Raw genomic sequence first — 12,246 nt, forward strand, 5'->3', positions numbered from 1 at the left:
GGCATTACCATCGCCGAATCCCCCACCATCAACATCCTGGGGGTCACCATTGACCAGAAACTTAACTGGACTAGCCATATAAATACTGTGGCGACAAGAGCAGGTCAGAGGCTGGGTATTCTGCGGCGAGTGACTCACCTCCTGACTCCCCAAAGCCTTTCCACCATCTACGTGGCACAAGCCAGGAGGGTGATGGAATACTCTCCACTTGCCTGGATGAGTGCAGCTCCAACAACACTCAAGAAGCTCGACACCATCCAAGACAAAGCAGCCCACTTGATTGGCACCCCATCCACCACCCGAAACATTCACTCCCTTCACCACCAGCGCACAGTGGCTGCAGTGTGTACTATCCACAGGATGCACTGCAGCAACTCGCCAAGGCTTCTTCGACAGCAGCTCCCAAACCTGCGACCTCTACCAACTGGAAGGACAAGAGCAGCAGGTACATGGGAACAACACCACCTGCATGTTCCCCTCCAAGTCACACACCATCCCGACTTGGAAATATATCGCCGTTCCGTCATCGTCGCTGGGTCAAAATCCTGGAACTCCCTTCCTAACAGCACTGTGGGAGAACCTTCACCACACGGACTGCAGCGGTTCAAGGAGGCGGCTCACCACCACCTTCTCAAGGGCAATTAGGGATGGGCAATAAATGCTGGCCTTGCCAGCGATGCCCACATCCCATGAACGAATAAAAAAAAATTTGCAGACAACACAAAAATTGGCTATGTAGTTGATAGTGAAGAGGACAGCTGTAGACTCCAAGAAGATATCAATGGGTTGGTGGAGTGGGCGGAAAAGTGGCAAATGGAGTTCAGCCCGGAGAAGTGTGAGGTAATGCACTTAGGGAGGGCAAACAGTAAAAGTTAATACACAGTAAATGGGAATATGTTGAGAAGGGTAGAGGAAGTGAGAGACCTTGAAGGTGGCAGTACAGGTAGATAAGGTTGTGAAGAAGGCATACGGAATGCTCTCCATTATTATCCGAGGTATAGAATACAGAAGCAGGGATGTAATGATGGAACTGTATAAAACGCTGGTAAGGCCACAGCTGGAGTATTGTGCGCAGTAGTGGTCACCACATTACAGGAAGGACGTAATTGCTCTGGAGAGAGTGCAGAGAAGATTTACAAGAACGTGGCCAGGGCTTGAAAATTGCAGTTACGAGGAGAGATTGGATAGGCTGGGGTTGTTTTCCTTGGAGCAGAGGAGGCTGAGGGGTGACTTGATTGAGGTGTACAAAATTATGAGGGGCCTGGACAGAGTAGACAGGAAGTACCTGTTTCCCCTAGCGGAGAGTTCAAGAACTAGAGGACCTAGATTTAAGCTGATTGGTGGAAAGAATAGAGAGGACATGAGGAAAAACCTTTTTACCCAGAGGGTGGTGGGTGTATGGAATTCGCTGCCTGAATTGATGGTAGAGGCAGGGACCCTCAACTCTTTTAAAAAGTACCTGGACCAGCACCTAAAGTGCTGAAAGCTGCAGGGCTACGGACCGGGTGCTGGAAGGTGGGATTAGAATGGGCACCTGGTTGTTCTTTGAGCTGGTGCGGACACGATGGGCCGAATGGCCCCCTTCTGTCCTGTATCTTTTCTATGGTTCTATGGAACGTGCAAAAGACACAATATCCAGATCATATCACGAGGGGTCCTCCTGTCTCACCCTCCCCACTTTGCTCAGCAGTCGGAAGATGGCTGGACTGCTTCCGGGAGTGACCAGCACTACTGTACCCAAGAGAATATCTAAGACAGACCCAAAATTTGTAAACATGCAATCCTGTGCAGTTTTATCTGAATATCGCAGAATACACAGTTGTACAATCCCTCGACAACCAGGAACACACCCAGAAAGGCCCATTCAATTTCCCTGTTGTGTTTCTGGAGGGGGAGGGTGAACAGCCAGTAGTCGTGGTCCATATCGGTACCAACGACATAGCTTAAAAAAAAGGATGAGTTCCTGCAAGGTGAATTTAAGGAGTTCGGAGATAAATTAAAAAGCAGGACCTCAAAGGTAGTGATCTCAGGATTACTACCAGTGCCACGTGCTAGTGAGTATAGGAACAGGAGAATAGACAGGATGAATGCGTGACTGCAGGAATGGAGTACGAGGGAGGGATTTAGATTCCTGGGACATTGGGACCGGTTCTGGGGAAGGTGGGACCTGTACAAACGGGACCAATGTCCTCGCGGGGGTGTTTGCTGGTGCTGTTGGGGAAGGTTTAAACTAGAGTGGCAGGGGGATGGGAACCTGAGCGGGGAGTCAGAAGGGAGTAAAGTTTAGAGCAGCAAGAGAGGGGAAGACCCAAGGGAAATTTACAATACAAATAGTACAAAGAGTTGTTCAAGAACAAGTGAAAGGGAAAAGCGTAGAGCAGCGGAAAGAAAATATACTTTAGGCACTACAGATAAAGTGAAAACTAGAAGGCGTAAGACGATTAACCCAGCATCAAAGCTGAAGGTCAGGCTAGGGTGTGTGGCCCAACTAAGAGTTCTATATACAAATGACGGAGTATAAGGAATAAATTAAATGAACTACAGGTTCAAATTCAAATTGGAGGGTATGACATGATAGTTATTACTGAGACATGGCTGCAGAATGGTCAGGATTGGGAACTAAATATACCGGGTTATAATGTCTACAGGAGAGATAGGGAAAATGGAAGAGGGGGAGGAGTAGCCTTCGTGATTAGAGATGAAATCACTTCAATGATAAAGGAGGATATAACGAGAGGTAAGCAGCCAACAGAGACCTTATGGGTTGAATTGAGAAATAGGAAAGGATCTAAGACTATAGTGGGAGTTGTGTATAGGACCCCTGGCAGCAGCTCTGAAGTGCTGGATTGTATAAATGCAGAGATTAGACAAGCGTGTAAGAAAGGCATAGTGGTCTTAATGGGGGACTTTAACCTTCACATAGATTGGGAAAAGCAGACTAGCAACTGTCAGAAAGGCAGTGAATTTCTTGAGTGTGTCCGGGATAGTTTTCGACAGCAGTATGTCCTAGAGGCAACAAGGGGGCAAGTCATACTAGATTTAGTAATGAGTAATGAACCAGATTTAGTTAACGGCTTAACTGTGCATGAACATCTATCCAATAGCAATCATAACATGATCGAGTTCAATGTAGTGTTTGAAAGGGAAAAAAGTGAATCAGCTGCTAAGATTCTAGACTTGGGTAAGGCTAACTTCAATGGGATGAGACAGAGACTGTCCACTGTAAACTGGGCAAATCTGTTAATGCATAAAACGACTGATGATCAGTGGGAAATGTTTAAAGAAACTTTTAACGTGATACAGAATTGGTTTATACCCCTGAGGGGCAAGAACTCTACTTGCCAAAAAAAAAAGCCATGGACAACTAAAGAGGTAAGGGACAGTATAAGACATAAGGAAAGGGCATACAAAAAGGCAAAAAATGGCACAGATCCTGGCGAATGGGAAAGAAACAAAGATCAACCAAGGGTCACAAAACAGATAGTAAGAGTTACAAAAAGAGAGTATGAAAAGAAACTTGCAAGGGATATCAAAACCAATACGAAGAACTTATATAGTTATATTAGGAAAAAGAGGGTGGTCAGGAGCAGTGTTGGCCCCTTAAAAACTGAAAGTGGGGATATTGTCGTTGACAATTGGGAAATGGCGGACATATTGAACAATTACTTTGCGTCAGTATTTACAGTAGAAAAAGAGGATAGCATGCCGGAAATCTCAAGAAAACTAATATTGAATCGGGGACAGGGACTCGATAAAATTTACATAAGTAAAGCAACAGTAATGAAGAAAATAATAGCACTAAAGAGTGACAAATCCCCAGGACCAGATGGTTTCCATCCCAGGGTTTTAAAGGAAGTAGGTGAGCACATTGCAGATGCCCTAACTATAATCTTTCAAAGTTCTCTAGATTCAGGAACTGTCCCTCTGGATTGGAAAATTGCACATATCACTCCGCTTTTTAAGAAAGGAGAGAGAGGGAAACCAGGGAATTATAGACCAGTTAGCCTAACAGCTGTTGTGGGGAAAATGCTGGAGTCTACAATTAAGGATAGGGTGACTGAACACCTCGAGAATTTTCAGTTAATCAGAGAGAGCCAGCATGGATTTGTGAAAGGTAGGTCGTGCCTGACAAACCTGATTGAATTTTTTGAAGAGGTGACTAAAGTAGTGGACAGGGGAATGTCAATGAATGTTATTTATATGGACTTCCAGAAGGCATTTGATAAGGTCCCACATAAGAGACTGTTAGCTAAGCTAGAAGCCCATGGAATCGAGGGAAAAGTACAGACTTGGTTAGGAAGTTGGCTGAGCGAAAGGTGACAGAGAGTAGGGATAATGGGTAAGTACTCACATTGGCAGGATGTGACTAGTGGAGTCCCGCAGGGATCTGTCTTGGGGCCTCAATTATTCACAATATTTATTAACGACTTAGATGAAGGCATAGAAAGTCTCATATCTAAGTTTGCCGATGACACAAAGATTGGTGGCATTGTAAGCAGTGTAGATGAAAACATAAAATTACAAAGGGATATTGATAGATTAAGTGAATGGGCAAAACTGTGGCAAATGGAATTCAATGTCGACAAATGTGAGGTCATCCACTTTGGATCAAAAAAGGATAGAACAGGGTACTTTCTAAATGGTAAAAAGTTAAAAACAGTGGATGTCCAAAGGGACTTAGGGGTTCAGGTACATAGATCATTGAAGTGTCATGAACAGGTGCAGAAAATAATCAATATGGCTAATGGAATGCTGGCCTTTATATCTAGAGGACCAGAGTACAAGGGGGCAGAAGTTATGCTGCAGCTATACAAAACCCTGGTTAGACCGCACCTAGAGTATTGTGAGCAGTTCTGGGCACCGCACCTTCGGAAGGACATATTGGCCTTGGAGGGAGTGCAGCGTAGGTTTACTAGAATGATACCCAAACTTCAAGGGTTAAGTTACGAGGAGAGATTACACAAATTGGGGTTGTATTCTCTCGAGTTTTGAAGGTTAAGGGGTGATCTGATCGAAGTTTATAAGATATTAAGGGGAACAGATAGGGTGGATAGAGAGAAACTATTTCCGCTGGTTGGGGATTCTAGGAGTAGGGGGCACAGTCTAAAAATTAGAGCCAGACCTTTCAGGAGTGAGATTAGAAAACATTTCTACACACAAAGGGTGGTAGAAGTTTGGAACTCTCTTCCGCAAACGGCAATTGATACTAGCTCAATTGCTAAATTTAAATCTGAGATAGATAGCTTTTTGGCAACCAAAGGTATTAAGGGATATGGTCCAAAGGCAGGTTTATGGAGTTAGATCACAGATCAGCCATGATCTTATCAAATGGCGGAGCAGGCACGAGGGGCTGAATGGCCTACTCCTGTTCCTATGTTTCTGCACCTGTCCACTGAACATTTCATGCCAAACAATTGCACTATTTTACCTTTCGTACCTTATGGTCAGTTAGGTGTCAACAGGAAGCTGGGCTTCAATGTCCACTCGACAAATCGGACACTTCTTACTGGTGGCCAACCACTGGTCCACACAAATCTGGTGGAAGAGGTGCATGCAAGGGAGACGCCTGCAATGAAAAATAAACAGTGTTGTCGCTGGCTGGGCAGCTCGAATTATCCAAGTGATGCTGACACGATTCACAAGGCTTTAATATCCCACCGATGAACTGGGAGATTCTGTTTGTAAATATCAGCAAAGATCAGTTAACCACAGAGTTCAATCCAGGCCACAGGCTCTACATCTCAAAGGTCAAGCTTTACATGATAGCCTAACATCATCTTGTGAATTCGAGAGGTCAAAAGATTAGCAGACAGACAATGATTTGCAGCATAAGAACTTTGGAAAGAAGAACACCAGGTGAGTATTACTGCTCCCTTACTGGGGTACGGCATTCCCAACCTCCTGGGTGCGTCATATCTCATCTCCCTCCAGGAGTCTCTCCGGTTGGGAATATGTCAGGATTGACAGGAAGTGAAAGGGACAGGAATTGGCTGGCAGGGCAACGACCTGGGGTCAGAACTTTCACGTCGGGGTCACTGGCATCAGGTGAAGGTGCCAAGGTGACCAGTCTGAGACTCTAATTGAGGTAACGATACCAGGTTAGTAGACAAGCAAATTCAGGACATGGGGAAGAAATGAGACTTCAGAAATGGAGCAGTCACACAGAGACCGACGAAGAAACGGTGAAGAAACTGCAAGAATGTATTCAGAAATGACGTGCCTCGTCTCTCCCAATGGGTCTGCGGATTGATGCTCAGTCTGGTGTGACACTGTGTTCTCTCTGGGCTGCAGCAGGGTAGAATAAAGCTCGAGTCAGGGTTCCCATTATTTAAGAAAGGTGAGAGAGAGACCAGGAAATTACAGACCTGTCAGTCTAATATCTGCTGTGGGGAAGTTATTGGAATCTATAATTAAGGACAGAGTGACTGAGCACTTAGAGAAATTTCAGCTGAATAGAGAGAGCCAACATGGATTTGTAAAGGGTAGATTATGTCTAACAAACCTAATTGAATTTTTTGAAGAAGTAACTAAAGTAGTGGACAGGGGAATGTCTGTGGATGTAGCTTATATGGACTTCCAGAAGGCATTTGATAAGGTTCCACATAAGAGAACTGTTAGCTAAAATTAAAGCTCATGGAATTGAAGGCAAATTATTGACCTGATTAGGAGATTGGTTAGGCAGTAGAAGACAGAGTAGGGATAATGAATTGGAAGGAAGTGACTAATGGCGTCCCACAAGGATCTGAGATGAGGCCTCAACTATTCACTATATTTATTAATGACTCAGATAACACAATAGAGTTTGCTGATGACACAAGGATTGGTGGCATAGTGAGCAGTGTAGATGGGAGCATAAAATTACAAAGAGACATTGATAGATTAAGTAAGTGGGCAAAACTGTGGCAGATGGAGTTCAATGGAGGTAAGTGTGAGATCATCCGTTTTGAACCAAAACAGGATTGATCCGAATATTTTTTAAATGGTAAAAAACTAGGAACAGTGGAGATCCAAAGAGACTTAGGGGTCCATGTACACAGATCATTAAAATGTAGTGGTCAGGTACAAAAAATAATCAAAAAGGCTAATGGAATGTCCGCCTTGATAACTAGAGGGCTGGAATATAAAGGGTGGAAGTTTTGCGACAGCTATACAAAGCCCTGGTTAGACTACATCTGGAGTAATGTGTACAGTTCTGGGCACCACACCTTAAATAGGATATATTGGCCCTGGAAGGAGTGCAGCATAGATTTATCAGAATGTTACCAGGGCTACAAGAGTTAAGATTATGAGGAGAGATTACATAAACTAGGCTTGTATTCCCCAGAATATAGGAGGTTAAGGGGTGATATGATTGTGGTTTTTAGGATTTTGAAAGGAATTGATAGGGTAGAGAGAAACTTTCTCCGCTGGTGGGGGAGTCTAGGACAAGGGGACAGAACCTTAAAATCGGAGCCTGGCCTTTCAGGATGAAAGTTAGGAAACACTTCTTCACGCAAAGGATGGTCGAAGTGTGGAACTCTCCCACTAAAAGCAGTATTAATAATTTAGCTCAATTAATAATCTAGCTCAATTAATAATTTTAAATCTGAGATCGATAGATTTTTGCTAGCCAAGGGTATTAAGGGATATGGAGCCAAGGCGGGTAAATGGAGTTAGGATACAGATCAGCCATGATCTTATTGAATGGCGGAACAGGCTCAAGGGGCTGAATGGCCTCCTCCTGTTCCTACGTTCCCACTCCTAATAGCCATCAACTGACCACTGCTGAAAAGTGCATGCGGGGGCAGGATTTGGCTCAGCTGTGATGCCTCCCACGGTTGGACAGTTTATTGACACATGAAGAATTGCCATTCAGGTGAGGTACTGGATGGGACATCAGCATCTGTGGAACTGTACCCTAACCAGGAAGGAGTCAAAACCTTCAGGTGTGGAATGGAGAATAATGGGGTAAAAATAAATAAAACGGCTTTGGGAAAGATTCAATAGCAAGTGGCCTGACCATGTATTTATCCACAGAACCACTGGGGGAGTTTTTTGAATAAGTTCTTTAGGTCTTGCAATTTCCTCATTGTTTGGTGTCAGAGTTCCAATTTGTAGAGTTAAGGGGAAGTAACTAATAGTTTCCTGGTGTGAAACACAGTGGGTTGTGTGAATCGACGACAAGCCTCATGAGCAGGGGCTTGGGGACATCACACACCAAACTCCAAGTTGAACAGACAGTGAGCTACCACGTGTCCATTTGGATCACTGCCTACTCATCTGAGTAAGATTCTGTGCAGCATGTCTGTGAGCAGTCTGCTGGGATCGAGGATATCACACTGCCAACATTTTAGAAGGAATGAGAGAGAAAGTCTAGTGACAACAGGGAGCTCTGCTGGGATTTCTCACCGAACATCTTCTCCTTCCTCCAACGGTGACAGACAGATTGTGCATTTCTCCTCCACCTCCGACGCCTCCTTCCCCTCCTCACAGGTCTCCAGTGTCCTCTGAAATATGTTTGAAATCAGCTGAGTGAAAAATGCAGACTGACCCAAGTATCAATCCAGACAGTGCCACGTGTAGAAGAGTTTAAAGAGCACAGCTCGGTGTAGGCAATCGGGCAAGAGACTGAGGTCTCACAGGCTTGCACAGCCACTGAGTGCTCACCATCTCCTTCCCAATTCACTAACATGCTCAACCACCAGCTTCCAATCAATATTTCTCAGAAGACAGCTGCAAAAGACACTCACCTTTTCATACTTGTGCAGGAAGGTGTACCTCTCAATGGTGCTCTGTGATGCTCCATGGTTTAAATCACTAAACTGATCCTCGAGATGCAGCAGGTCCTCAAAAATGAAAGAAGAGATCAGGTCACAAAGCAACTCTGAGCTGCAGAGTCCAGTAAGGATAAGCCTGCCAGTCCGGTAGTCTAGCTGCACACGGCATATTACCACTCACCCATTTATTTAAGCTGCTTTGCTCAAGTTATTGCAACAATGAATCGAGACTCAGCTCTGAGTCAGAAGGTTGTGGGTTCAAGTCCGACTCCAGGCTGACCCTCCCAGTGCAGTACTGAGGGAGCGCTGCCCTGTAGGAGGTGCCGTCCTTCGGATAAGATGTTAAACCGAGCCCCCGTCTGCCCTCTCAGGTGGGCATAAAATAACCCATGGCACAATTCAAAGGAGAGCAGGAGAGTTCTCCCCGGTGTCCTGGCCAATATTTATACCTCAACCAACATCACCAAAGCAAAATATCTCATTACTGTTTGTGGGATCTTGCTGTACACAAATTGGCTGCCGCGTTTCCTACATTACAAGTGACTACGCTTCAAAAAGGACTTCATTTGGGATGTGCTGAGGTCGTGAAATGCAAATTCATTCTTTCTTTAATCTGACCCTGTCCTGCTCACCCCACCTGAACACGGTGCCCCACTGGGAGCAGCCACAAGGCTTCTGGCTTACATGAGATGAAGGAAGATTCCAGATAATTAAACAGTACAAGAGCTGATCAGCAGGGACCACTCTTTAAAAGTTGATCCTTTCTCCACAGTTGTTAAGGACGGAGCTGCATCCAAGTCGCATGTAATGATTCCCTCAGACTACAAATTACTGCTCCAGTTCTATGCTCCCAGACCCCACTTCATCTATTTCTGTTTCTCGTTGTTGAAGTGTGTGTGGGAGGGATGTTAGTGCTGGGACATGAGACACAAGCACCACTCAGTAGCAACAAAGACCTCCAGGTTCGCTATAGTGCAGCTTCCTCTACTCTGCCCCAACCTCAGAATGGAGACCATACACAGCAGTGTAGCAATTCCCATTCCCACTCCCCACAGCCACTGGCCTGATTAAGATTGTTCATTTAGATTCTCACCCCATCAGCACGGCCTGTCCAGAAGTGAATGGACAGTGTGGTAATCCCCTGTACTCAATGCCCTATTTTAAACACTTCCAGTTATAAACCGTCCCATCAAATCTATTCCCAGAAACAAGAGTCCAAACCCCTCTTGTAACTTAGCAACACACATCCAAAACCATCCTAATACTCAGTGTGACTGGGCACTGTGCTCCATGTGGGGACTGAGGGGTGCAGTATACTGAATACTCTCCAACATAAGGGGAACATTTTCAACCTGCCACCTGAGTACTAAACTGGAGCTGTAGATTGGCCGCCTGTTACATTGAAACCAATGAAAATGAGAACTAGGGGGCTCCACAACGGGCGGTGGGGGGGCTCCATAATGATCAGCAACACCAGTCTTATGCCCAGGCGGAGAGTTGAAAATCTAGCCCAAGGTCTCCACCTGTTTGCTCCGTATATTGTGGCACACGTACACTCTGTATTGAGAGACTACTGCTATTAAATGCATCTCCAAAACAAGGTCTTTACCTGGTAACCCCTGTGCATCGTGACATGGCTTTGCATCCCTCGCAGTCCATGATGGGGAAAGACTTGCAAATGTGGGTGCATGAAGATATCAGGCATCACCTGGCACAATGAGAGAAAGGAAGAGCCACTGTATATTCCCCATTGTTTCACAATCATACATCCAAACACACGAAACATTCAGCTAAAACCTTAATAAGACCACAGTTAGCCTACTATTGGGCTCCACTCTATAGGAAGGATATTGAAGCTTTAGGGAATGTACAGCACAGATTCACTAGGATGGTGCCTGGTATGAGGAAATATAAATACAAAGAAAGACTTGAAATACTGGGTCCTTTACTCGTTAGAACAAGGCAGACGGTGGGGCGATATGAACAGGTGCATCAGGGCGGACAGTTTCTAGTTGTTGAAAGGTTAAGAACAAGGGGTCACTGATACAACAATAAATATGAGATTTAGAAGAGGGCAGGAGAATAGGATCAAACTTACCTATAAAGTAACATTTTTGTTTAAGAAATGCCTCCAACAATGTTTAGGAGCTCTGTGCTTCCCAGACCTCTGTACTGTCAACTAAAGACACCCAACAAGATTGCAGATTACAGCTGTCAACAGCAAACTTACTATTTCCATTCACAGATCAAGCCAGAACCTGCAGTTTGTAAATTCCATCCCTCCTCTACTGAAAATCATTGAGTAGGAAACCCCCCAGGGAATCCAAGGATAGGAGGCAGTAATGGTACTTTGTATAAAACATCAGAACAACTTCTAATGAGGTAACTCGACTGAAAAGAACATTATATGTTAATATATTCAAGGGCTGCTGTTTATTTAGCTAATGGAGCATGTTACATATGTGACAAATGAACTTTGATATTTGCAATATTCAATGTTTATATGTGGGGTGCAGGAACAGAGAGACCTGGGGGTAAACATGCACAAATCGTTGAAGGTGACAGGACAGGTTGAGAAAGCAGTTAAAAAAGCACACGGGATCCTGGGCTTTATAAACAGAGGGTTAGAGTACAAAAAGCAAGGAAGTTATGATGAATCTTTATAAAACACTGGTTCGGCCACAACTGGAGTATTGTGTCCAATTCTGGGCACCGTACTTTAGGAAGGATGTGAAGATCCTAGAGAGGGTGCAGAAAAGATTTACTAGAATGGTTCCAGGGATGAGGGACTTCAGTTACGGGGGTAGACTGGAGAAGCTGGGGTTGTTCTCCTTAAAGCAGAGAAGGTTGAGACGAGATTTGATAGAAGTGTTCAAAATCATGAAGGGCTTGGTACAAAGTAAATAAAGGGAAACTGTTCCCATTGGCGGAAGGGTTGAGAACCACAGGGCACAGATTTAAAATGATTGGCAAAAGAACCAAAGGTGACATGAGGAAAAACTTTTTTACGGAGCGAGTTATTATGATCTGGAATGCACTGCCTGTAAGGGTGATGGAAGCAGATTCAATTGTGGTTTTCAAAAAGGAATTGGATAAATACTTGAAGGGAAAAAATTTCCAGGGCTACGGGGAACGAGCAAGGGATTGGATTACCCTTACAAAGAGCCAGCATGGGCTCGATGGGCCAAATGGCACTTTCTGTACTGTAACCATTCCATGATTGTATATTTTGAAAAATATATTTTGAATGGTTCCTCCATTTACGTTTATCTTAGAACCCAAAAAGCAACCAGCAAAAAAACAATTAACAGTGAAAATTCTGCAGCTCTGTACCATTATTCAAATTTCAAGGGAAGTTCTGAATTAATGACCCAAATTTAAACTTGTCCATTTAAACAGGGCCCTTGCTATAAAACCCACACCAAATTCAGATGAACCATAAAGGTTAAGAGCTGATCTCCCACATTACACTACACAGTTTTATTTACGA

At 44.4% G+C, this 12,246-nt stretch overlaps 1 protein-coding gene across 2 annotated transcripts in view; it reads right to left on the reverse strand.

Moving 5' to 3' along the window:
• Nucleotides 1-12,246, reverse strand: part of LOC137299325 (E3 ubiquitin-protein ligase arkadia-A-like) — a 102,322-nt gene that overhangs the window by 7,543 nt on the left and 82,533 nt on the right. For both annotated transcript variants that reach the window (XM_067967974.1, XM_067967972.1), the window contains exons 11-14: nucleotides 10,366-10,464; nucleotides 8,730-8,825; nucleotides 8,389-8,486; nucleotides 5,438-5,566 (exon numbers count right to left, since the gene is read on the reverse strand). In XM_067967974.1, the coding sequence (XP_067824075.1) occupies nucleotides 5,449-5,566; nucleotides 8,389-8,486; nucleotides 8,730-8,825; nucleotides 10,366-10,464 (411 nt within the window). In that variant the 3' untranslated portion in view covers nucleotides 5,438-5,448. The remainder of the gene's footprint in view (nucleotides 1-5,437; nucleotides 5,567-8,388; nucleotides 8,487-8,729; nucleotides 8,826-10,365; nucleotides 10,465-12,246) is intronic.

This window comes from Heptranchias perlo, chromosome 29 (assembly GCF_035084215.1).
Source record: "Heptranchias perlo isolate sHepPer1 chromosome 29, sHepPer1.hap1, whole genome shotgun sequence".
NCBI classification, from domain to species: Eukaryota; Metazoa; Chordata; class Chondrichthyes; order Hexanchiformes; family Hexanchidae; genus Heptranchias; species Heptranchias perlo.